Raw genomic sequence first — 22,721 nt, 5'->3', positions numbered from 1 at the left:
TTTCTATACATTAAGATTTTTTGATAAAAATGAGAGTTATGTATTTGTAAAATTTAGGAGTACTAGACTTCTTCGTTATTGACCATACATTTGATACCATTCACAGAACTGTAGTAACATCTAACTTGGTTTTAAAATACGAGTATTGAACCTATAATTGTTCAGCTTGCAAGCAAGGATAATGTGGTGAAGACCATCATCCCCTGATGAAAAATGAATGTCACATGGTCCATTATCTAGCTTTTAGAGCAGGTATTCTTAAAATTATTTCCCTGCTATTTTGGTTAGAAACATTTTTAAAAAGGAACAGATTTTCCTGGCTTAAGTAACTTGTTACCTGAGAAAACTGTCTTTTTTCAGTGTTTATTTTAAGAGTATGTTATTGTTTTTAATAAGTTTTTAAAAGATTAGGATTTTAGAGGGAGCATTATAATTTTACCTATATCATAAAAGTATATTCTGAAATCTGTGGCATTAAGATAGAGAGGTCACTTTTAAATATAGATTTTAATGTCTAGAATCATTCTTCTCTAATACAGTGTTTTTTTAAGCAAGTTAATTTCAATATTAGGTACCTAAGTTGATCCCTGTGGTTTTACACAGGTAGCATTTGGTATACATATTTTAGTATGTGTACATACATATGTGTAGTTACTAGTTTGCTGCAATTATTAGTCTGATAATAATAAGACATTCAGTTGAGTTCAGTTCAGTTCAGTCGCTCAGTCGGACATTGGAAGTACAAATAATACTCATTTGATATACCATGATGCTTATTTGCCTATTAATAGTTAAAATGTTGCTAATGATGATATAGTACTCATTTGTATTCTTAATGGCATTTTAATACTTTCCTCTTTGTTACAATATAATATTCATGGGGGAAATTTTGGAAAATACAGGAAAAAGAAAATAGTTTGAAGGAAAAAAAAAACGTTATTTAAAACCATTACTTTGAATGCTGTGTTTGTCTCGTCTCTGCCTCTGTTTTTCTGACTCTCTTGTATATGTAAGTGTGGATGTTCGTATGAAAAAACACAAATTGAAAACCGTCTAATAGAAAATACTGCTAAATATTTTCTCCTGAATTCAGAATGAATAGTCTTTATAATAACTTTGAAACAAACAGTAGAATCTATTAAAAATATGGACCCATTTGATTTTATTTTTTTTTAATGTAAAATTAAGCAGGCTAGGAAAAAGACTTTTTACTAAATCAATTTCAATTTTCATTATCCTTTGTTAGCAGTTAGGACTGGATTATACCTATACTTTACCTTTTCTCTTGGTTTGTAGTTTTGTTTTAGCAAAGAATATTCTTGAATTTTTGGCAGGAAAAAAATACCATAACACTAAGTTTTTTCTTGTCTGTTATTTTACTGTTTCTTCTTTAAGGACATTAGAAGAATCATTGACCATCTGTAGGTCAAAACTCCATTTTAGCTTTTACTTTGAACCAATTTTGCCTCTAAACCCTGGACCAAAACTATTACCAAGTAAAATAATGTGGTATTTTATCAGTAGTGACCAGTGAAATAAGCAGAAAATGGGGAATAAAGAGGAGGGCCAAAATGAACACTAATTATTTACAAATTGAGTAATTGAATGAATATTGACTGTGTTCATATAGCCATAGAAGTGTATGTAGAGGACTTGAGGGTGTAACTTTTAGAAGTTCGCATTGAAAATCCAGTGATTGGGTGTAGTGCTGGGTTGTTCAGAGTTAAGTATTCCTCTTGGGGACTGGTAGTCAGTCTTGTATCCTATTGCTGGGATGTTACAAGGAGCAAATGTGAAAGTGTGTAAGTGGTTTGATTTCAATTGTGGGTTTTATCCTTATAAAAAGCAGTAGTTCTGTATTGCTTTAAGGTAAAAATCTTCAGCACATGAGCAGCTTCTTAATGTTCTTCACTCTGGTCAATCCCTGGTAATTTCCTGTAATTTTGTTTGCAGAGCGGATCCTCAACCTTTGTCTGATTTCTCTGTGTTTTAAAAAACTGATGAGAGATCCCCCTCTAGTGTCTGAATTACCCATTCTTAAAACATTTATGTCAGTCATAGGTTTTAGGAATTAAGCTAGCTGTGTTTTCCTTTCACATCTGGACATGATTTTTTTTTTTTTTTTAGTTTTTCGTTTATGAGGGAAAGCGGGGACTTTTTTTCCTTTCTTAAAAAGGTCGCTAGAATTATGGGCAGGGTGTGGATTGGGGACAATAGAAAACATGGGACGGGAAGGATCAAAATGCTATTTTTACCTTTTAAGAAATAATTATTTTTAAGTAACCTGGACTAAGGCCAAATTATACAGTGTTGTTTTGTTTTAGTTTACATTTGTTCCTGAATTAAGTGTAGCTTTAAAATACTTCATTTTGGAATTCTTCATTAGATTCTTATCCTGAGTGGTTTCAGTTTCTGGAAAGCAATGCTTTCATTGGAAAATGGTTTCAAAACAGAGCCTGATACTTTTCATGGAGTTTTCTAACTTGGTTACTTTTTGTTACTGTTGTTGCTGTATTTTTCCATATTGTTGCCATTTTATACTGTGAGTATGTTCTAATGGCAAGTTGTCCTTTTACATAGTTCCCATTGTTTTTCAACCAAGGAAATAGGAGATTCTTAAGATATTGGCTCTCTGCCACCTCTTCCTCTTAAACACACAGGGCTCAAACACACAGGCCTTCAGTTAAGGATCTTGTGAAGGGTTAGGGAAACAGGACCTTTCTCATTTGACCCATGGGCTTTTGTAACTTGAACAAGGAAAGTAGTGTTCTGAAAGCTGCAGCATTTATGAAGGCTCTTGTAAAAATATTTCATGTACATGGACTAGAGATTAACTCTTTTCATCTCGTTCTTCAACAAATTAAACAGTGCAAACAATTTCAAGTGCTTTCTTGGTCATGAAATGCTTGGATGAATTATAATCCTGATTGCTATTGTTCATTCCCATGCTGCATTTTGACACTATTAACTGCCTAACGCATGCATTCCTCAACCAGTAAGATAAACAAAAGCATTTTGAAATATGTTATTTCGTGGCATCTTAAATTGCAGATATGCCATTGGCTGCCTTGATTTTATTTTGGTTCCACTGTTAGCAAAAATGAGGAAAAAAGTTATCTCTCTATATTTATACATAAAATTGCCAATAGAATGATCACTGGGTTTTTATAAAAGTCCATTCACTAATAGTCTTAAATTTTAAAGAGGCAGTAGAGACCATGGATTTATTTTAGTGCTAGGGAAATAATTTGTATTTATGTTATCAAACCAGTGTGGTTTTCTCTAAGATTTGAAAGAAAGTAATAAATTTCATTTTTCTACTTTAATAGAACTGAATGTAAACCTAGAAGCCAGATTAGTTTTGTGATTTGGCAAGTCGTTTATGCATAATGGTTCCTTTAAGATTTGAACTAATACTGTTTATTAATTGAAGTATTTGTAATAAATTTGAAGTTTATATGTGAGAGATTTGAGTGCCAGTTATTAACAAACCTTCATTACTTAAAAAACAGAACTTTTTTGATAACTGAAAAACCATATAACAAAAGTGGGGTAGATATAACTAATGTCATTGTCACATCATGTTTAGTTGTTCAGTTGTGTCTGATTCTTTGTGACCCCATGGACTATAGCCCACCAGGCCCCTCTGTGATGGGAATCGTTTCTCCAAGGCAGGAATACTGGAGTTGGTAGCCATTCCCTTCTCCGGGGAATCTTCCTAACCTAGTCTTCGAACTAGGGTCTCCTACATCACGGCAGCTTCTTTACCATCTGAGCCATCAGGGAAGCCCATAACAGTTAGCAATTTCTCACTTTTTGACTATTGCTAAAACTAAGTGGACGAATTACCAAATTCACAGGCATCTGATACAATAATTTTTTCTGTAATAATTGGAGCTCTCTATGTCAAATGAGCACTACTACAGTATGTCACATTCTTAAAGTATTTATTCCTCAGAATGTCTTTGAATTCTTAAATCCATATAAGCATGAGAAATTCTTTTTTAACAACCAGATGTTTTGCCATCTCATATCTTAATTGTAAGGTGCTTTTTTCAATGGTAGTTCTTTATTATAAAAATATTACTTAATATTTTAAAATTCTAATAGGGGATATTAGCTAGACACTGTACCGTGGTATACCATTTGATATGTTACTCTTTGAGGTAGTAAATAATATTCCTCCTTATTCCCATTTTTACGTTTAAGGAAACAGTAAGAGAAGTAAAATAATTTTGCTAAAGATCACAAAGTAATTGTAGTCAGATCTCTCTGACTCCTAGAACCCATGTTTTGGACCACTGATGAAGTCTTAAGTGAAAATTAAATACATTGTCATATAATCCTCTGATGGAATATTATGTAGCCATTAAAAGTAAGGGTTACAGTGACATAGAAAATGAATGTGGTACAGTAAATTAAAAAAGGCAAGGATTACAGTTAAAATCCATAGTGATTCTAGACATCTTTAGTGTTTGATTTTTTATTGTGTTTTAATTTAAATACAGTATAAATAACATTCAGCTTCTATATAATTTTGCTCATTAACTTAAAGAATTTCTGTAAACAGGGGACCTAAGACTGAATGTAAACCAGGTCTGGTCAGCAAACTGACAAGTTAGTTTTATAATAGACTTTAGCATGTTCAATTTCCTTTTTAATTTGACCTAAAGCCATTTTTTACTGGACTTACGCCAGCTCTAATGTAATCTCTCATTTATATTCTTGAAGGCTAATGGAATAGTAAAATCTTCCTAAAGATAACTTAAATGTGTTATATAGTGTCCTAAGGGTAGCTTGTGCACAAAAGATGTTTTCTTTCCCACCCTGTAGAGGTATCTCATTAGGACACCCAGTAGTGTCATTATTAAGTTTTCATGTGTTTCTCAGTTTTGATGCTAATCTTTGTGTGTATGTGCGTGCATTTTTTTTGTCTTCAGCACCAATGTGGTTATGAATTATTCAGAGATCGAGTCTAAGGTTCGAGAAGCAACGAATGACGATCCTTGGGGACCTTCTGGGCAACTCATGGGAGAGATTGCCAAGTAAGTGATAATTTGACTCAGCAGTGCAGAAAGAATGCAACTATCTTTACCCAGAAATGTGAAATTTGCTTTCAATTTTAAACTGTTCAACTGCCAGATAATAATAAATTTTGCATATAATCGTTCAGATATCAGTGCAGCAAATTTTATGAGGATCCATTCCTCTTAAATATTAGCTCAATAAAGTAAACAAAATTTTTCTTTTTCAATGAAGTTTAGAGACTTTCTGTAGCTTAACTATGTAAAATTTTGACAAATGCATATAAAATGACTTAAAACTAGGAAAATTTTTTCCTGACAAACATCTGGCTGACTATGCCACTGAATGAAGGGCTCATGAAATATGATATCAGTGGGATTTATGTGCTAGATACTATATAAAATAGACATTTTAAAGGTACCATATCTAAATTTTTTAAAAATTAAACTTATTTTTTAAAGCTCTTTAGGAAAATACAGTAACTTAGAACAAGCCTGCCATCTACTGTCAAATCAACATACTACAAACTCTTGAGGAAAACTATTCTTTTTTCAGGGCTACCTTTATGTATGAACAATTTCCAGAACTTATGAACATGCTTTGGTCACGAATGTTAAAAGACAACAAAAAAAATTGGAGAAGAGTTTATAAGGTATGGGTATTAGTCTGTATTTATTACTTGACATGTAGAAGACATGAAATTTTAAAGTGTACATACATAAGTGATTATGATGGACATTGAATCCTAGACTAGAATATTCTAAAACAGATAAAAAATTGATTTGCTATTTGAGTTGTATTTTTTAATCACCATAAATAGCTATTCATATATTTGTGCATATCAAAAGTAATGAATCTATAGTGTATCTGTGTTTAGTGTTTGAGCATTTAAGATAAAACCACCCTCTAATATCATTTGTCATCTCTACATAAAAATTTTCCAGTAGTATTACAGTATTGTGCACCAGAAATGTGTTATTTTTAAATATAATAAATTCTAAATCATTAAAATTCTAACATTTTAAAACTTGCAGATATGTACCCTTCTGTTAGATTTCTTTCATTTAATTCTGATCTCATCATATAGTGTAGAATTCTAAACAAGATAGTAATCGGTTCCTCCACCTCCACTATATTTTCTTGCTACTTGGAAGGTTTTTTTATGCTTTCCAAAATGTTGTTATAATATTCATATATGAAGCTTTAAAAATAACATTTCTGGCTTTCAGCGTTAAAAATTAGTGGCTTTATTTAGTTCCATGTTTTTGATGATGTTTGTTTCTGAAAACGTTTACTGTCATTTCTTTAGCTTGTACAGTTGTAGTGATGAAATAGTTTAAATTCCTATAAATTAATTTTTTATAATTAGAGGGTTTTGTTTTAATAATTCTAGAGTAAACTACTTTTTTAAAGATTAAATTCCTGCTCAGATGAGGGTTTTTTGTCCCTCAGTTCTCCAGCCTAACTAGATTTTCATAGGTCTAATCATCTTTATGTGAGGTTTGCTCCAAACAAAGTTCAGAATTCATAATTCAGTGATTTTTTAGTGCATTCACAAAGTTGTGCATTGTTACTACTGTCTAAATCAGAACATTTTTCATCACCTCAAAAAGAAATTCTTAATGTTTTTTTCTCATATTTATTGACAGTAAGTTTTTTAAACAAAAGCCACATCACAAACCTCCCAAGTTAAATTTTATCTGGGAAAAGTGCTCTGAGATCATATAATTACCAAATAATTATTTTCTTTAATGTTTTTAACAGTAAAACTGAATCAGCTTTCTAAAAGCTTAGTGTTCATTTATATCATACATTCAGATTTTTCCTAACATCTTTTTCCTAAAAGATTAATTTTTTTAAATCTTTTGACACATGTATCCAGTGGACAGTTTATAACTATTTATTATGCTTGGTGTAAGAGGAACTCTAAATTGAAAATACGAGGTTTTAAATGTACTTAAAGTCTAATGTATGGTAAAGAATGCCCTCCCCCCCTCCGCTCCCCCCACCCCACACACATACAGATTATTTATTTGCTGTTAGATTTTATTTTTTTTAAGCTATTTACCAGAGCTCTACCAGAATTTATTTCGTTAAATCATTTGGTGCTTTGTATTTTTACAGTCATTGCTGCTCCTAGCTTACCTCATAAGGAATGGATCAGAGCGTGTTGTTACAAGTGCCAGAGAACACATTTATGATTTGCGATCCCTGGAAAATTACCACTTTGTAGGTGAGCAATAGAAAAACCTTATAAGCAAATTAAAACAGTAGTTGGAGTTGTCAGTCACCTGAACCAGCTTAGAAGCTTCTCTGCTCTAATTAGAATGTGACTGTTGCTGGTTGTGTGACGAGTGCAGAATCCAAGACGTGGGGCCCTAGAGTATTAATTAGTGAAGACAAGAACTTGCAGAAAAGACTGGCTAATAACAACAGAACCAACACAACATGAGTGTTCGGGTTTATATTAAAATATGCACTGGAGACTGGTCCCCTGTGGTGTCCATAAAGGAATAGCTTTAATCATATGGGAAGAAAAGGTTAGAGCTCCAAAACACACACATCTGTTTGAAGCCGGGGTTTTTTTCCTCCCACCAAATAATATTTACTGTGCAAAGGCAGCAAGGCCAGAGTGTGTTTTGAATGTGAAAGAGGATACAGAATGAACCACATTTCATTTTGTAGTGTACCCCAGTTGAAAGCACTTTAAAATTTCAGTTTTTCAGCTATACTAAATCCTGGTAATTCGTGTTTTCAAACTTGTATTGGGGAGAGGAAGGCATTTAGGTGCTTTTCAGTCATTAAAATGTAGATTTTGTTTTGTTAAAATACTATAGAAAGAGAAAATAACATTTTTGGATATTAGTCCATTTTTGTATGATTATTGTTAGTAATCCTTTTTAGTGGATCTTTAATTGATTTTGCATGGCACCGTTATCTGTGGTCCTTTTTAGTTCATTTCTGCAAGCTCTTATAAGCCAGAATTGCATCTCAAGACTTAGGATTTGATGAGGAAATGACAAAATTCAGTAACACAGTTTGCCTCTTTTTATTAATTTAAAAATACTGAAGGTGGTTTCTTACTTTGAAATTTTCATGTCTTTGTGTGTGTGTTAAAAGGTTTAATACATATTAACTGAATTCTTAAGGTTTTGTTTCTCCCTTACCATCCTCACAGATGAGCATGGCAAGGATCAAGGTATAAATATTCGCCAGAAGGTGAAAGAATTGGTTGAATTTGCCCAGGATGATGACAGGCTTCGTGAAGAGCGAAAGAAAGCCAAGAAGAACAAAGACAAATATGTTGGGGTTTCCTCAGACAGTGTTGGAGGATTCAGATACAGTGAGTATCAAAGACAGATTAGCACCTGAACGTCAGTTTAGCTTCTTGGGTATATTTTAAGAATCACAGAAGACAAAAATGCTCTTTTGAATATATATGATACTAAGACATATGTAATACTCATTTTGTTTCCTTTGGATCCTGTGAATCTGTTTTTTTTACTTTTGTGGTTCAAGAATATGATTTTAATCATTAAGCATTATTGAATGACCAAACTTTGAGTTGACATACAAAGAATAAAATAGATATATGTCCTTTCCTCTTGGAGTTCCCATTCTAAGAAGAAAAGGATTCCTCTAACTTAATCATTTAGAGCAATTAAAAAAAGTTTGATCAGGAGATTCATCCTGCTAATTCGAAACCAGTTTAGTTATATTTTTGGCTAAAAATAGAGCTGCAAGTTAGTCCATCCTTAATTCCCTCCCTTAATTAAGCACTGTGTTAATTTGATGTAGAAAAAGGTAACGATACCAACAGTTTTTCATCTAGGCCTGTCAGATATATGTTCTTAATATATTTAAGGACAGCTAGAACATTCATCTCTCATGTTTATTTTTAATGTATAATATAGTTTTCCTAAAATAGGTCACTAGGTAGGTGCTTGAAACAGATACAGAAAGTAAGAACTCGGTTTCACAGTATGTTCCTTTGGACTCGTTCTGTATTCTGTGAATGCTGACAGTCCCTTGCCATTTTGTGTAAGGGACTGGCCAATGCTTTGTATACTTAGCAGCTGCATATTGGAACTCTCTAACCACCCACAACCATAGCTGTTTTTTATATTTGAATTTCACTGAGATCTCATGATTCTTCATTGTAAACATGTAAAAATCTTCTATTTCTTACTTTGTATCTATAAAATATCTTCACTCTTTTGCTCCTCTGCTTTTCTTGCCATTAAAGAAAGTACTGCACTTAATAGGCTAATGTTTCTAATGGCAGAAAAATTCCTTTTATGTCTCATATCACATACTAGTCAGTCCTTGAATTGGCAAAAATGTTACTCTTAAATTACATAAATATGTTTTGGAGTTCTTGTTTAGGGAAGTAAGAAGTCTTTTATTTTTTACCCACGTATTCAATAGATACTCTATTCTTTAGATTTTTCAAGGTAGCTTTAGCAGATCAATGTGGTTTTTGGCAGAAATAGCTATTTGCCACTTATTTCCTCATTCTACTTGCTAGTAGTCCTTTTTTAAATCAGCGCAATATATAATTAGATGCATTTAGACAGTTGAATAAGTTTTTAGACTTCAGAGTGAACTAATTACAGCATTTGCATTAGAGATAGAATTCAGTGTCCTGTGTACCTGCATTGGTTTCTTTTATACGTTGTTTTTAATGCTGTATGTATTATTCAGAGACTTAAGTAGTCAACTTTAACTATTTTACATGGTTTTCATTTTGACATTAGAAAACGTCTTGCCAATATGCAGTCTCTTTGACACTTTCTCAGTATGATGTTTACCATGCTAATCACTTTAGTTTTCATGTGCTTTTTTCAATTTTTCCTATAAACTTGTTTTTTTCAACACCTAGTTCATCACATTGTTACTGAAGTGTACATATACATTGTTGCAAAGCTACTCACTTTTACAATACCATCCTGGCTTTAATTTTGTTTAGAAAACATTTTGTCATGTTCTCTTTAAGTTGGTGATCACTTTCAGATTTAGTAGACATATTTTTAAATCCTCAGACTCTTACAGAAAATTTTGCTCTGTAGTTTTACTTAGTAATTCAACAAAATGGTTTTGTTCAATCTCCAGTGGGCATGTATGCCATCCGAACTTCTTAACCAACTTTTAAGATAAAAGCTCAATTATCCACCTTTTGATTATTCTGCTGTTTCTTATCGGTCTTTCCTTTTTCTCTGCACCCTGCTTAGTTTTCAGTCTTTTCTTCTTTTTAACCTCACGTGATTTCTCTGACATTTTACTCTTGGCTCTTAAGTTTGGACATGGAAATGGAAAAGGTTCCAGTTAGTACCTGCAATTCCTATCTCTCCTCTAGGTCTTCAAGGACAAGGACTAAAACAGATTTGGGGGCTTTTTTCCACTGCCAATGATCTACTGACTCAATTCACAAATTCACACAGAGGCTCCCTAGGTTTTGCCAGTCCCAGCATATGTTTGGACTTGGTGTTTGAATAGATCATCACTATTCTGAACCACTTGAGCATATTTCATCATTCTAGTCTGTATAGTTTTTGGTAGTTAGAATACTATTTTCTCTTTAAAATAATTGAAAGGTGCTTTCCCAGGTGATGAAAGACCTTTATTTTTCTAGTTTGATAGTAAAGAATGACAGTTATGAGTCTTTACACTATTGAGATATGTAGCATTCAGAATAGTGTTTCCTATATAGTTTGTGTCTTTTAAGAGATTGTTGCTGTCCTGATGCTTTTCTAATAATTGAGAAACCATTAAGAGATGAGAATGAAATATAATGCAGTAAGCGACTTCTGTAAAAATAAAAAGATTTCAGGACTTCCCAGGCAGTCCAGTGGTTAAGACTCTGCACTTCCATTGCAGGAGTGCAGGTTCCATCCCTGGTCAGGGAACTAAGATCCCACGTGCCTCATGGCCAAAACAAACAAAAAACCCCACAAAACCACATAAAACCAAAAAGATTTCCATTTCTCTTTTGCTTATACACCCTGTTTTGGTTTTTGTGTTTTCTTTGACTCCTTTCAACAGCCCTTAAGAACTTCTGGATATGCTGTGCTTTGCATTAAGGTTGTATAAGTTTTCATAAACAAAAGCTTTTGAATCTGCATTCCTGCCACTTAATGACTGGCGATCCATGCTGTGCCTTGCTGTAATTGTGTTGATTCAGCACTGTGGGAGCTTTCTGTTTTCCTTTGAAAACTATTTTATTATGAGGAAAAGCTTCAGAAATAAGGACTATAGACCCTTTTTGAATTTAATGTCCTTAGAATCGCTTCTCTTTTTAATGCTTTATATAGGTGAAAGATATGATCCTGAGCCCAAATCAAAATGGGATGAGGAGTGGGATAAAAACAAGAGTGCTTTTCCATTCAGTGATAAATTAGGTGAACTGAGTGATAAAATTGGAAGCACAATTGATGACACCATCAGCAAGTTCCGGAGGAAAGATAGAGAAGACTCTCCAGAAAGATGCAGGTATTAACACTTTGTCTCCTGGGTCTCTCGGAAAGGGTACTAAATTTATGCAGTTGGGTCTTGGGTTTTTTTGTTTGAGTGTTGGCATTATCTGAAATTCAGCTTTTATTGTTTGTTTATTTAATGGATTTTATTTTTTAGAGCATTTTTAGTTTTATAGAAAAATTGTGCCTAAAGTACAGGGAGCTGCCACATAACCCCACCTCTCTGAGTACAAGCGTGTGCTCACACACACACTTTCTCCTGTTACTGACATCTTGCATTCATGTGTACATTTATTAACAATTGATAACCAGTATTGTTAACTAAACTCTTCAGTTTGCATTAGGGTTCACTGTGTTGTACAGTTGACAGATGCGTAGTGTCCACCATTACAGAACCACACAGAGTGGTTTCACTCCCCTAAAAGTGCTTGTGTGAAAATATAGAATAGTCTGTGAACTGTTGTCCTTGCATAGGGACATACTAATCTGGTTCCCCAACCAAGGATTGAACCCAGGCCATGGCAGTGAAAGTGCCGAGTCCTAACCACTGGATGACCAGGCAATTCCCAGGGAGTGCAGATTTTCTCTATTGTTCCAGTTTCTGTATATGCTGATTTATGCATATAGTGTGTGTGTGTGTATATATATATATATACACACATACATACATAATATATACAGTATAGCTGTTTATAAGATGGTAGATCAGACATTGTTTGCACTTAGTATTGGCACATTTTCCTTGTCTGTGTCCATTTATTTCTAAATTTGATCACATTTCCTATATGTTTTTATTCAGGCTGTTTAATTGGATTTTTTTTTTTCCAGTAAGAACTTTGATGGTTTATTTTGTACTTGAGCATCTGATGATCCAGGGACCTAAGGTATTGCTGAGGGATAATGAAGTTTAGTATATTAGGTTTAAAACAGAAGTTAAGGGGGTTGAAATTTAATTCTTTCTGCGACATTTCATTTAGATTCTGTGTCACTGTATACCAGAAAAAAAAAAATCCAGATTGATTTTTGAGCTAAAATATTTTCACATCACCTGTATTTTTGTAGATTTTATTTTCTGATGATGGGGTATTTGTATTTAGTTTCACATAGAATAGTACTTGGAACTTTTTAGCATTCACTTTTTGTTCTTACCTATCAGTATAGCTATTAATTAGTCTTTCTGCCAGTTAAGAGGGTAAAATATATAGCATTTAATCTGCAAAGCAAGTTTTATAAGATCTTTGTCATTTGTGTCTCACCATATCGCTAGTAGGTAGTCTAGAGCAAGGATTTTACCCTTAATTTTTGGAAGTAAAACCTAAGGCCCAATCATCTGTGTGGAACTTGCCTATAGTTACACAGAGATGCAACCACAACTTCAAGTGAGTTCATCTAACTTAAGTACCATCTCTTTTTCTCTTATTAAAAAAACTCTTTGACAGTTCAGATTAGGGGTCATGGAAAAGAAATAAAAATACAATTTTGAAACTATTAAGGTTCATCTATGGAATTCCTGTCTATTTATGGAATATGGTCTTTGAAGAACCAGAATTTATTTTTAATAGTTTGAATATATTTTACAACTAGATTTCTAGCTCTTTTATACTGAAAGTATATGCATATAGTAATAATAAATAGTTGAACTTTGGAAAATGATGCCTACTTCAAATACTCTGTGGTATTTTTCCCTCATTAGTGTTCTTGTGGCCCTAGCATTTACATTTTTGGTTTGATTTAGAAAACATAATGGCCACATTTTCTCTTGTTATATCCTGAAGAAGTATGGCAGTCAGGTAGGTAGGCTGGTTAGAGATCTAACTATGTACCTTCTTGTTCTATTACTTTCTCTTTGCCCTCTATACTCAATTTTTCTTTGTTTTTGTCTTCCTGTTCTTTTTTTTTCTTCCTGTTTCTCCCTTGATTTTTTTTTCCCCTACATTTGCCTCTAAGACAGGATCTGTTGAGAGTTCCTAAATCTTTTAAATAGAGTATTCAGATTTAAAAGAGTGAAAATTCAGTGTGTGTTGTTTGTTTTAGTTACTAAAGAGCACGCTAGGGACTTTATATCTTGGAGTATTTGTGAGAGAAGAATGGATTTTTAGACAAAGTTGCATGGGACCTCTTTGGCATGTTATCAGAATTTCAGACTTTTCATTCATCATTATATTTAGAAATTCTTGAACACTGATCATATATGAAGCTTCCATTTCATTGTGTGCTAGTCAGGTTTCTGTTCTCAACTTGTAAAGAAGTTATCTTGCTCTGGAATCAAATTGAACATGAGAAAGGTAAGAAATTTCAGTTTTAGATACAGGACTGATGATGGGAATCTTCAGGTTATTTGTTGCTAAGAAGGTAGTGACAAGGGCTTTTGAATACTTAATCAGAACTAGTAGATTCCTTAAAATGCTTGTAGATAAAAATACATTTAACCCCTTTACTCAGTGTGGGAAGTCATTCTTCTTGATTCTTGATTTATACAGGCTCCAAATTGATTTATATTTAAGTAGAAATTGCTTTAGTCTTAGTTAATTTGCATCAGTAATAATACTCATAATTTTAAGGAGAATTTTAAGTATTTTATTTCAGAATATTTATAATTTAAACCACCTACTCTAAAATTAAGAAATAAAGGTAATGGAACATATTTCAGGTAATTTCTCTGTCTGACTTGCACCAGAAAAAAACCCCTCAATACATCATTACTGGAGAATACATTATTGCTGACATTTTTAATTCGTGGCATATGAAATATGCATTTTTTACTCATTCTGCATTTTTATTTTATTTTTTTACTTTCACACTGTTAAGGAAAATAAGTTTTTTTTTAATATGCCCAAAAAAGAATTATTTCAAAACATTTAAAATACATTTAAATTTTCTGTAGAACAGTTTCCATAGTTTTGTAAAAGTTTGATCTCCTGATTCTATATATAGTAAATTAGAGCACAGTTGTTGTAAAGTGCATTATCTCCTGTTTCTGCATTTACAGATGAGAGTTTAATCATTTGAATTCAGATAGGATGATATTTAGAAGATATCCATTGAAATTATAATTATATATTTGCTTAGTATATGGGAGTCACTGACAGAATTATGTTATATAAATGAAACTGTAGTTGTTGCACAAAATCCATTTCAAAAAAATGTAACTTGCAGTTGTTTGAGCTCCCAGGGTCTCATTAGTTGATTCTGATATGATAATATACAGCTAATTTATTTTTTAATTAAACTTTAAATCTATTATAAATAAGCACCTGAATTATTTCAGGCCTTTTTATTTGTACACATTTATGTAAATGCTTTTTTGTAGCAGTGTTTTAGTCTTACCTGGGGAATTTGATGGATTCCCACTTCCCCTCCCCAGGGCACAGATATCATATTCAGATAGCTTAGATAACATTGTCTTGATCACTGTCAAGTAAGTCAAAGTACAGAATTTTGGAGTGACTGCATTTGAAATTCTTTACCTCAAATCACTGAAGGCTCCATTTAAAAATAATCTCTTGTCTTATTATTTTCCTTCATTTTTAATATCTTTTAGTGACAGTGATGAGGAAAAGAAAGCAAGAAGAGGCAGATCTCCCAAAGGTGAATTCAAAGATGAAGAGGAGACTGTGACGACAAAGCATATCCATATCACACAGGCCACAGAGACCACCACCACAAGACACAAGCGCACAGCAAATCCTTCCAAAACCATTGATCTTGGCGCAGCAGCACATTACACGGGGGACAAAGCAAGTCCAGATCAGAATGCTTCAACTCATACACCTCAGTCTTCACTTAAGGTGCGAATGGCACAAGTTTACACATTATACAGAATTTTAGTCTTAAAAAATTACTTTTAGATTTATTGCATTAGTAGTCTCAGGCATTTCTAGGTAATCTTATTAATTATAGATCATCTGGCATATATTACTCAGTCATTAATAATAAGAAATCTCTTTGGAGGAAGAAACCTGTCCAGTTGCTGAATGATTATCTGTGCACTTTCTGTGGAAATAGTAATGACACTCTTGGTTCATTTGGGAAAAGTTGTGAATCAGAATGTAGTGCCTTTATTTCGTACTAGACACTACCACTGTATGAAGTGCCAGATTCATTAAGGAAAATATGGTAGTGTTTGGAAGTTGTAAGCAATGATAATGTATATATATGACAAGTTAATATATAGGGGAAATGGTCTTGTTTAATACAGGGATGGTGCCTGTGATGGGAGGTTAATTTGCCTTGTGGTCAGTATTGATTAGTGGCAGCATTACTTCATGTACCATCATCATTTTGTTTTCCACCAAAGAAATGAAATCCACTTGCCAGATACCTGACTGCAAGCTAGTCTTTTGGGCAGAAATCTGCCAGAGGGAGGTTTACCCCAAAAGGCTAAAGAGTTGTTTTGTTACTGTACCCCTACTAGTGTTCTCACAGTTTGTACCTGCTCATCAAATGTAGCCTACAGAAAATATTTTGCTAGTGTATTCTGTGAATTGCAGGTGACTCTAAAAATAAAGCTAGTCCTACTTAGTGGCAAGAACTGTGTCAACTTTTCCCAAATATTTTCTGGTGTTTCACTCATATTGTCCTCTTTATAGATTTGATGAAAACCTCAAAATTCAAAATTATAACTCAACTTTAGTTGCAGTTAAAATGGGGAAATGGCGCTGTTATTTCTTTGTGTGTTAGCTTTCCCCTGCTGTAGATACAGTTAGTTTACTGATGACTCTGTAAGATTTGGTAGTCATAATTAAAACCCAAATACACGATGGTTGTCATATGGAGAATTCATTTAAGGTTGCATGAGGAAAATCATTCAATCTGTATATTTTTTTAAAACAATAAACTGAAACTTTTTTCATCTAAAAAGATTTTAAATATTAATTTGTAGTACAGCCTGAATGTATGTCACACCAAAAATATTTTATATTTGTAGTATATACGCTTTTTGACTTTCTTTTACTGCTGAACAGATGTTTTGAACTCGAAGTTCTTGAAAAGTTACTCAACCACTTCAGATATCTTTCAATCTCAAGGCCTTTTTGAACCACAGTATACAGTGTTTTAATCTTCGAACCTCAAATTAATATGCCTACTATTTACAGTATTTCCCTATTGCTAGCACTTTTGTTCTAATTTAGTGTGTTTATATTGAAAATATTGGACCTATGTATTAGAGTGTTTAGGACTATGGAGAAGAAAGAAGTTACAACTCTAGCCCCACAGTTTGGAAACTAAATATAAAACATATGTCAAAGTATATCAAACCAATATAGAATTATACTGACAAATATGATATACAAAGTGTTGCTAAACTTCACAGAATCATAAAATTGTAGAGCTGGATGGGATCTTGGCCTCCAATCCAGTAGATCTCAGACCTTCTTACACATTGAAATTACAAAGGGAGCTTTGTAAGACTTTACAGACCAATATCCCACCCTGGGCAATTACGATTCAGCATATTGTATATATATGTGTATATGTATATATGCGTATAAAGTGTGTGTGTGTGTGCTTCTCAAATGATTCTGCGTTAATATTTGAGTGGGATCTGGAAGGTATGTTTTCTCATAGTGAAATACAGTAAGAAAAGAATTGAGAAAGTAATCCAGGAGTAGTGGACATGCCAAACTCATCTGATTTCCGAAAAGAAAGGAGTTAGGGGAAAGAGGAGTGTGGATAAGTTAGGAATATAATTACTTAAAAATATCTCTTTAAAGGGATTCAAGTTCACTTTTCTTTTTTCAGAAAAGGAAATCTGCCTTTATTCAGATAATTACAGGTTTTTGTGTCTAAGTTGAGAATTAGAGATGAGTAGAGCAGATTTTTTTTTTTTTAAGTGGTAGAAATTTGTTTCCTAAGTTTATTAGTTCTGTGTGTGTTTCCAGACTTCAGTGCCTAGCAGCAAGTCATCTGGTGACCTTGTCGATCTGTTTGACGGTACCAGCCAATCAACAGGTAAGCTTCGACATTGGCTTTTGGTTGGTTTCAGAGTAATTTTTTTTAATGGCAAATAAGAGATGGAATGAAAATTTCTAAAAAATTTTTCTTACAGTAGATTTATTTTTAAAGTGAAATTAATGAGCCTTAAGCATTATTTAGGAGGAAATATTTAATTGCCTAAAATAAGGAAAACGAGTACTTAAGTATTTGGTAATTCAGTAATCTCTCAATTTCCTTAGAACTGAGTATTTGGGGTCCCTTTACTTTCTCTATAAGTGAAATATACTGCTCTTCTCATTTCACTGTCTTTTCATATTCTGAAATTAGCCATGCCTAGAGTTCATTTCGGAGAAGGCAATGGCACCCCACTCCAGTACTCTTGCCTGGAAAATCCCATGGACGGAGGAGCCTCGTAGGCTGCAGTCCATGGGGTCGCCAAGAGTTGGACATGACTGAATGACTTCACTTTCACTTTTCACTTTTATGCATTGGAGAAGGAAATGGCAACCCACTCCAGTGTTCTTGCCTGGAGAATCCCAGGGACAGGGGAGCCTGGTGGGCTGCCGTCTATGGGGTCATACAGAGTCGGACACGACTGAAGTGACTTAGCAGCAGCAGCAGCAGCAGAGTTCATTTACACTTTTCATTCATTTATTCAGTAAACATTTATTGAACCAGACACTGGCCTGGGTGCTTGAGGTATTGATATAATGCTTAGTAAAGGGTCACAAATAGTTACACATATACAGAGGAAAAGGGCATTCTGTGAAAGTGTGTGACTATCTACCTTACATATTTTAAGAGGGCTATATCAAAAGAATAATAGTCCATTCACCATGATTTTCTCACAGAGAAGTTCAATGATTTCTTCAATTTGATTTCTAATATGTGGTAGATTTTTTTTTAATTAATCCCCTATAAGTTGTTTTCAAGAAAATTGGTATTTTTAGGGTTGCATTTGAGGACTGTGGGGTCATAATAAACTACTACAAGTCAAAGTAGCTTAATAAATCTTTGTTTAAAGTCCATTTCACATTAAAATATAACTGGCAAGATAGGCATAGAAATGTCAAAGTAAATCTATTGTTTGTAGTTGTGTGTAATGATTTTTCAAAACTTAATTATTTTAAAATTTACATTAGAGTTTAAGTGGATGTTTATGATGAAAATTATTTCTCACTGATAGTTTAGTACATGTGATTAATTTAATAATTTACAGTGGGATTATTTTCTCCCGCTCCTTACCTTTTACCATAAAATTAATTCTTAGATTGGGTGTTAACTTACTAGGGTGTCTGGTTCAAACCAATGTCTGAGATTCTTCAATTTCCAGTCTCTCTTTTTCTGTAACTATAACTGTTCCTAAAATTATTCTTTAAACTCTATTGAACTGTCATGCCCAAAGTTACAAACAACCACATTAGTTGTTTAACAATTTATGTGCTGTCTTTTTGTATGCTGAAGATTTTAACTGTAGTATTAACTGGTAGTTAGCATGTAATCATATAGTAGAGACTTAGTGTTACAGAATATCAACTATTTTGGACTTCCTGGTATGAAATATTTAAGAGCCCCTTTCATGCATCTGTGTAAAGTTTTAATGGAGCAATCAGAGAAGAATTAACTAGGAAGGTCAGATGAGTGAATCCAGCTTTTCCTTGGTGTTAGTTATCAGGATTGCTTTGAACAGAGAGAATTACTAAATCCAACATGCTTCCTTTACTTGGCAAGAAACCTTTGAGTGATTTTTCTTTTCCAGTGCTAATAGTAGATTGACTAATTAAATAGAAGTAGTAGTTAATATTAATACAGTAATTGAGACAAAGTCTGAATGAAATCCGAAATATTTCTTGTCTTAATTTTTTATTTTAATATTTTCTAAAAACCATCTGATAGTGGGTTGACAACCTAATTATTTTTTAAAGTTCTCTCCTATTTGAAACAGTTTGTTTAACCAGTTTGTGCAGAAGCCCCTCCAATCAGTAAGATGAATTTCATTACCATGAATTTCTATTTAAATATTTTTAGTAATAATACATTTTAAATTGAATTCAGCAGTGGAGAAAAAATTGTATTTTAAATCTATAGCACCTGTATGTGAGAAAGTCTTAAAGAATCTACCATACTAGCATTGCTGTTTGGTATGCCATTTGGGTGTCATTTACCAGATGTGCCTGTGTTTATAATGGTGCCATCATGCAAGTAATATGGGCATGAACTGTAAACCTAAGCAGATATGACTTCTGTACCACTCACCAGAAAAATGTCTCCTTGGAGAAAATGGATTTTCTTTTTTTACGTGTTGTTACATCCTTCTTGTTAGCATCTTTAGAAGTATATGTGGTATAAAATCATTGTGGAATATCAACCAAGTTTAAAAATAGACATATGAAACCCATTTATCAAGATTTATTTGCGACTGTCTTGATAAATATCCCACTCTGGTGATGTTCTTTTAAGATCTGTACTCAAATAATATTTTGATGACTTTTATGTATAGTATATTTGCTGTATTTAAAAAATAAGCCAGTTACAAATATAATGCCAAGAGTCATTCTGTTTCATTTTTTAGTATATCTTGTCCTAAAAGTTTACGTTGTCTCCTTTGTCCCTTTTGTAATTAATGAATTTAGGTCTTGATTAACATACTATTCTATAAGTTATTTCTAGTATAATTAATGAGGTTGAAGAGAAAATAGACTTTACAAGGCTTGCAATATGTTTCGATTTTAAGTTAAAAAATACATAAGAATAACATACATCAAATCCAAAATCTTCACTTTATATACATTTTAACCTGTTACCCTCTATCCAGTTAGTTAGTTGAGGATATTTACATGGATATGGGCTTCCCTGGTAGCTCAGCGGTTAAAGCGTCTGCCTGGAATGCCGGAGACCCAGGTTTGATCCCTGGGTCAGGAAGATCCCCTGGAGAAGGTAGCCAAGTTACTGGTTGTTACAAACCAATTTATATATATTAGAATTTTCATGGGAGTTGTCTCTAGTTTAAACCAAGTTTACTAAAAATAAAATGTTTTACCATATTCTCTTTTCACTAATTAAAATTAATGTATGCTCATTTTAGAAATTTTATGGAAAATAATTCACTGTAACTGAGATAAAGTTAACTGTTAATAACTGGGGTGAATATTCTTATTTTATATTTTCTGTATTATCAGTCAGTATATTTAAGCATTATCTTTCAAATCTTTTTCAGGTTTCTAGATAAAGATTTTTTTCATTATTACATTTTTTGTAATTTCTTTTTCACTTAAAATCTCATGACCATTCCTTAACGATAGTTGATATTTGCATACCTTTAATTGCTTTATAATCTTAACATTATCTAAATATGCTGTAATCTACTTGATTGGTCAGCGTCTTATTTTTTGGACATTAGGTTTTGTTTCCAAACTTTTCTCTGTTATAAAAGTAGTGAAATAGTATCTTTGAAAATACTGCATTTTGGTAAGGAGAAAAATAATATTTCATTTTATTTTGTACATGTTTGATGACTGAATTTGAAACTCTTCATGTTTTATATGCCAGTTGTAACTTGTCTATTCATTTCCTTCGTCCTTTTTTTAAAAAAATGGGGTTGTTTATCCTTATTTTTGTAAAAAACTTATTTATATTAGTTATTCATCATATATTTATAATTTTTTGCATTTTCATTTTGTATTATTAAAATGCCTCTTGCAAAAGTTTTCAAAATATAATCTAGATTAAATTCTTTGTTAAAGAAAATGTCCATTTGTAGTTGAAGCACTGTCTAGTTCAGCTGTGTTTTTCCTGTTCAGAGTATTGCTTTGGAAATACATGTTCCCAGCTGGTGACTGTAAATAACCTCCTTGCTGCCCTGAAAAGGCAGATGGAAATGGTTCATTTATAATGACACCTCTCATGTGGGAATCTTGAAGGATAGCTCTTATTGTGAAATTTAGCAGTCTTCCCCATGCAGCAATTTTTGGTACATTATTCTTATTTAAATTCCCTTAGATAGATGTTATCTAGAAAAATGCTTAAATATAGAAATTTTGTTAAATTTAAGCATTGGTATGCATAACAACATGCATATAGGTATGGATAGTCCCTTCTCAGAGTGAGAAACTTTTCTAAATGAAATAAAAGATTTTTAATTTCTGAGATAGTTTCCAAAGTTGAGGATCACATTATGTAAAACATAAGTAGAAGCATAATCTGCAGTACTTGAAAAGATGTAGAAGAGTTAAATCCCTTTCAAGGAAAGGTGGCTTCTATTTGTAAAATATTTATATTTGTGTTTCTATTCTTTCCCCTCCAGTGTTCTTAAATTAGTCATATTTGAAATTAAATTCCCTATAGTATGGTTGGAGAAAATAATAATATTTGCTGTAGATACATTATGAACATTGTATAATTTTAGTTTAGGTGTTAGAAGGTAGAGCAGTAGAGTAACTAAAATAGATTATCACTTGAAATATTAAATTCAGGATGTGACAAAAATAAAACATGTCACCAGTATGAAGTTACGATTTCACGGTATTCAGTGCTTTTCTTCACAGCATGAATTTTCTTTGTAGCCCGGACTGGATAAGATTTGAAAAGCCCTAACTTATTTGGCATAATAAATTACATATTGATATCTATTCACTGCTTAAATGAAGAAAATGAAAATAATCCCCAGTTTTCCTTCTATTAATAATCCCTTAATGCTATAATAAAAGATTCTCTTTCTGTTACCTAACTGTATACTTGGATCATATGTGCTTGTTTATATAGTTAAAAAATATAGCTCACTGATCTTTTGTACACATCATCTTTTGTATATATTATGACATATGTACCTTTAGAGAGAAATCATTGTGATATTTATCTTTAGATAAAGCAGAAGTAGACATGTGAGCTGTAATTGTTGCTCAGAGTAGAGAACCTCGGCCTTCATGGAAGTTATTAGTTCATGGTGAATGGGTATATATGTGAATTTGTGCATCTGTTATGAGGTGAAGAAATGAGGAATTCATTAGACCTGCTGATAGGTGACTATAGTAAATGTGCATTAAAAAGAAATACCAAGTATACATGTATCGGAAACTGATTTGTTCCTTTTATTACTGCTGGCCATTTATTAAGAAGGGGAGATGGTTCTAGTTTAATTAACCCAGTTGAGTGTAGCAGATGGGGCAGAATGTCTTGCAGCGATAAGACAATTCAGAAATGGCACCAGATGTTGGAAGCTGTCCCTGGTGGTGTTTGAGTGCAGCCCAGATGTTCTAGTCCCACCTGGCTAGTTTCTAAGCACTGCAG

At 32.9% G+C, this 22,721-nt stretch overlaps 2 protein-coding genes across 4 annotated transcripts in view; one reads left to right on the top strand and one right to left on the bottom strand.

Moving 5' to 3' along the window:
* The window catches only part of LSM11 (LSM11, U7 small nuclear RNA associated), a 414,613-nt gene that overhangs the window by 330,779 nt on the left and 61,113 nt on the right, over positions 1 to 22,721 (bottom strand).
* CLINT1 (clathrin interactor 1) overlaps positions 1 to 22,721 on the top strand; it is a 57,573-nt gene that overhangs the window by 25,057 nt on the left and 9,795 nt on the right. For all 4 annotated transcript variants that reach the window (XM_005209675.5, XM_024994438.2, XM_059888310.1 and 1 more), the window contains 7 exons: positions 4,941 to 5,045; positions 5,581 to 5,677; positions 7,150 to 7,258; positions 8,204 to 8,368; positions 11,337 to 11,514; positions 15,040 to 15,286; positions 17,381 to 17,450. In XM_005209675.5, the coding sequence (XP_005209732.1) occupies positions 4,941 to 5,045; positions 5,581 to 5,677; positions 7,150 to 7,258; positions 8,204 to 8,368; positions 11,337 to 11,514; positions 15,040 to 15,286; positions 17,381 to 17,450 (971 nt within the window). The remainder of the gene's footprint in view (positions 1 to 4,940; positions 5,046 to 5,580; positions 5,678 to 7,149; positions 7,259 to 8,203; positions 8,369 to 11,336; positions 11,515 to 15,039; positions 15,287 to 17,380; positions 17,451 to 22,721) is intronic.

Source organism: Bos taurus, chromosome 7 (genome assembly GCF_002263795.3).
Source record: "Bos taurus isolate L1 Dominette 01449 registration number 42190680 breed Hereford chromosome 7, ARS-UCD2.0, whole genome shotgun sequence".
Classification (NCBI taxonomy): domain Eukaryota; kingdom Metazoa; phylum Chordata; class Mammalia; order Artiodactyla; family Bovidae; genus Bos; species Bos taurus.
Note: the sequence above shows the minus strand (reverse complement) of the source record. Positions and strands in the feature narration are given on the sequence as shown.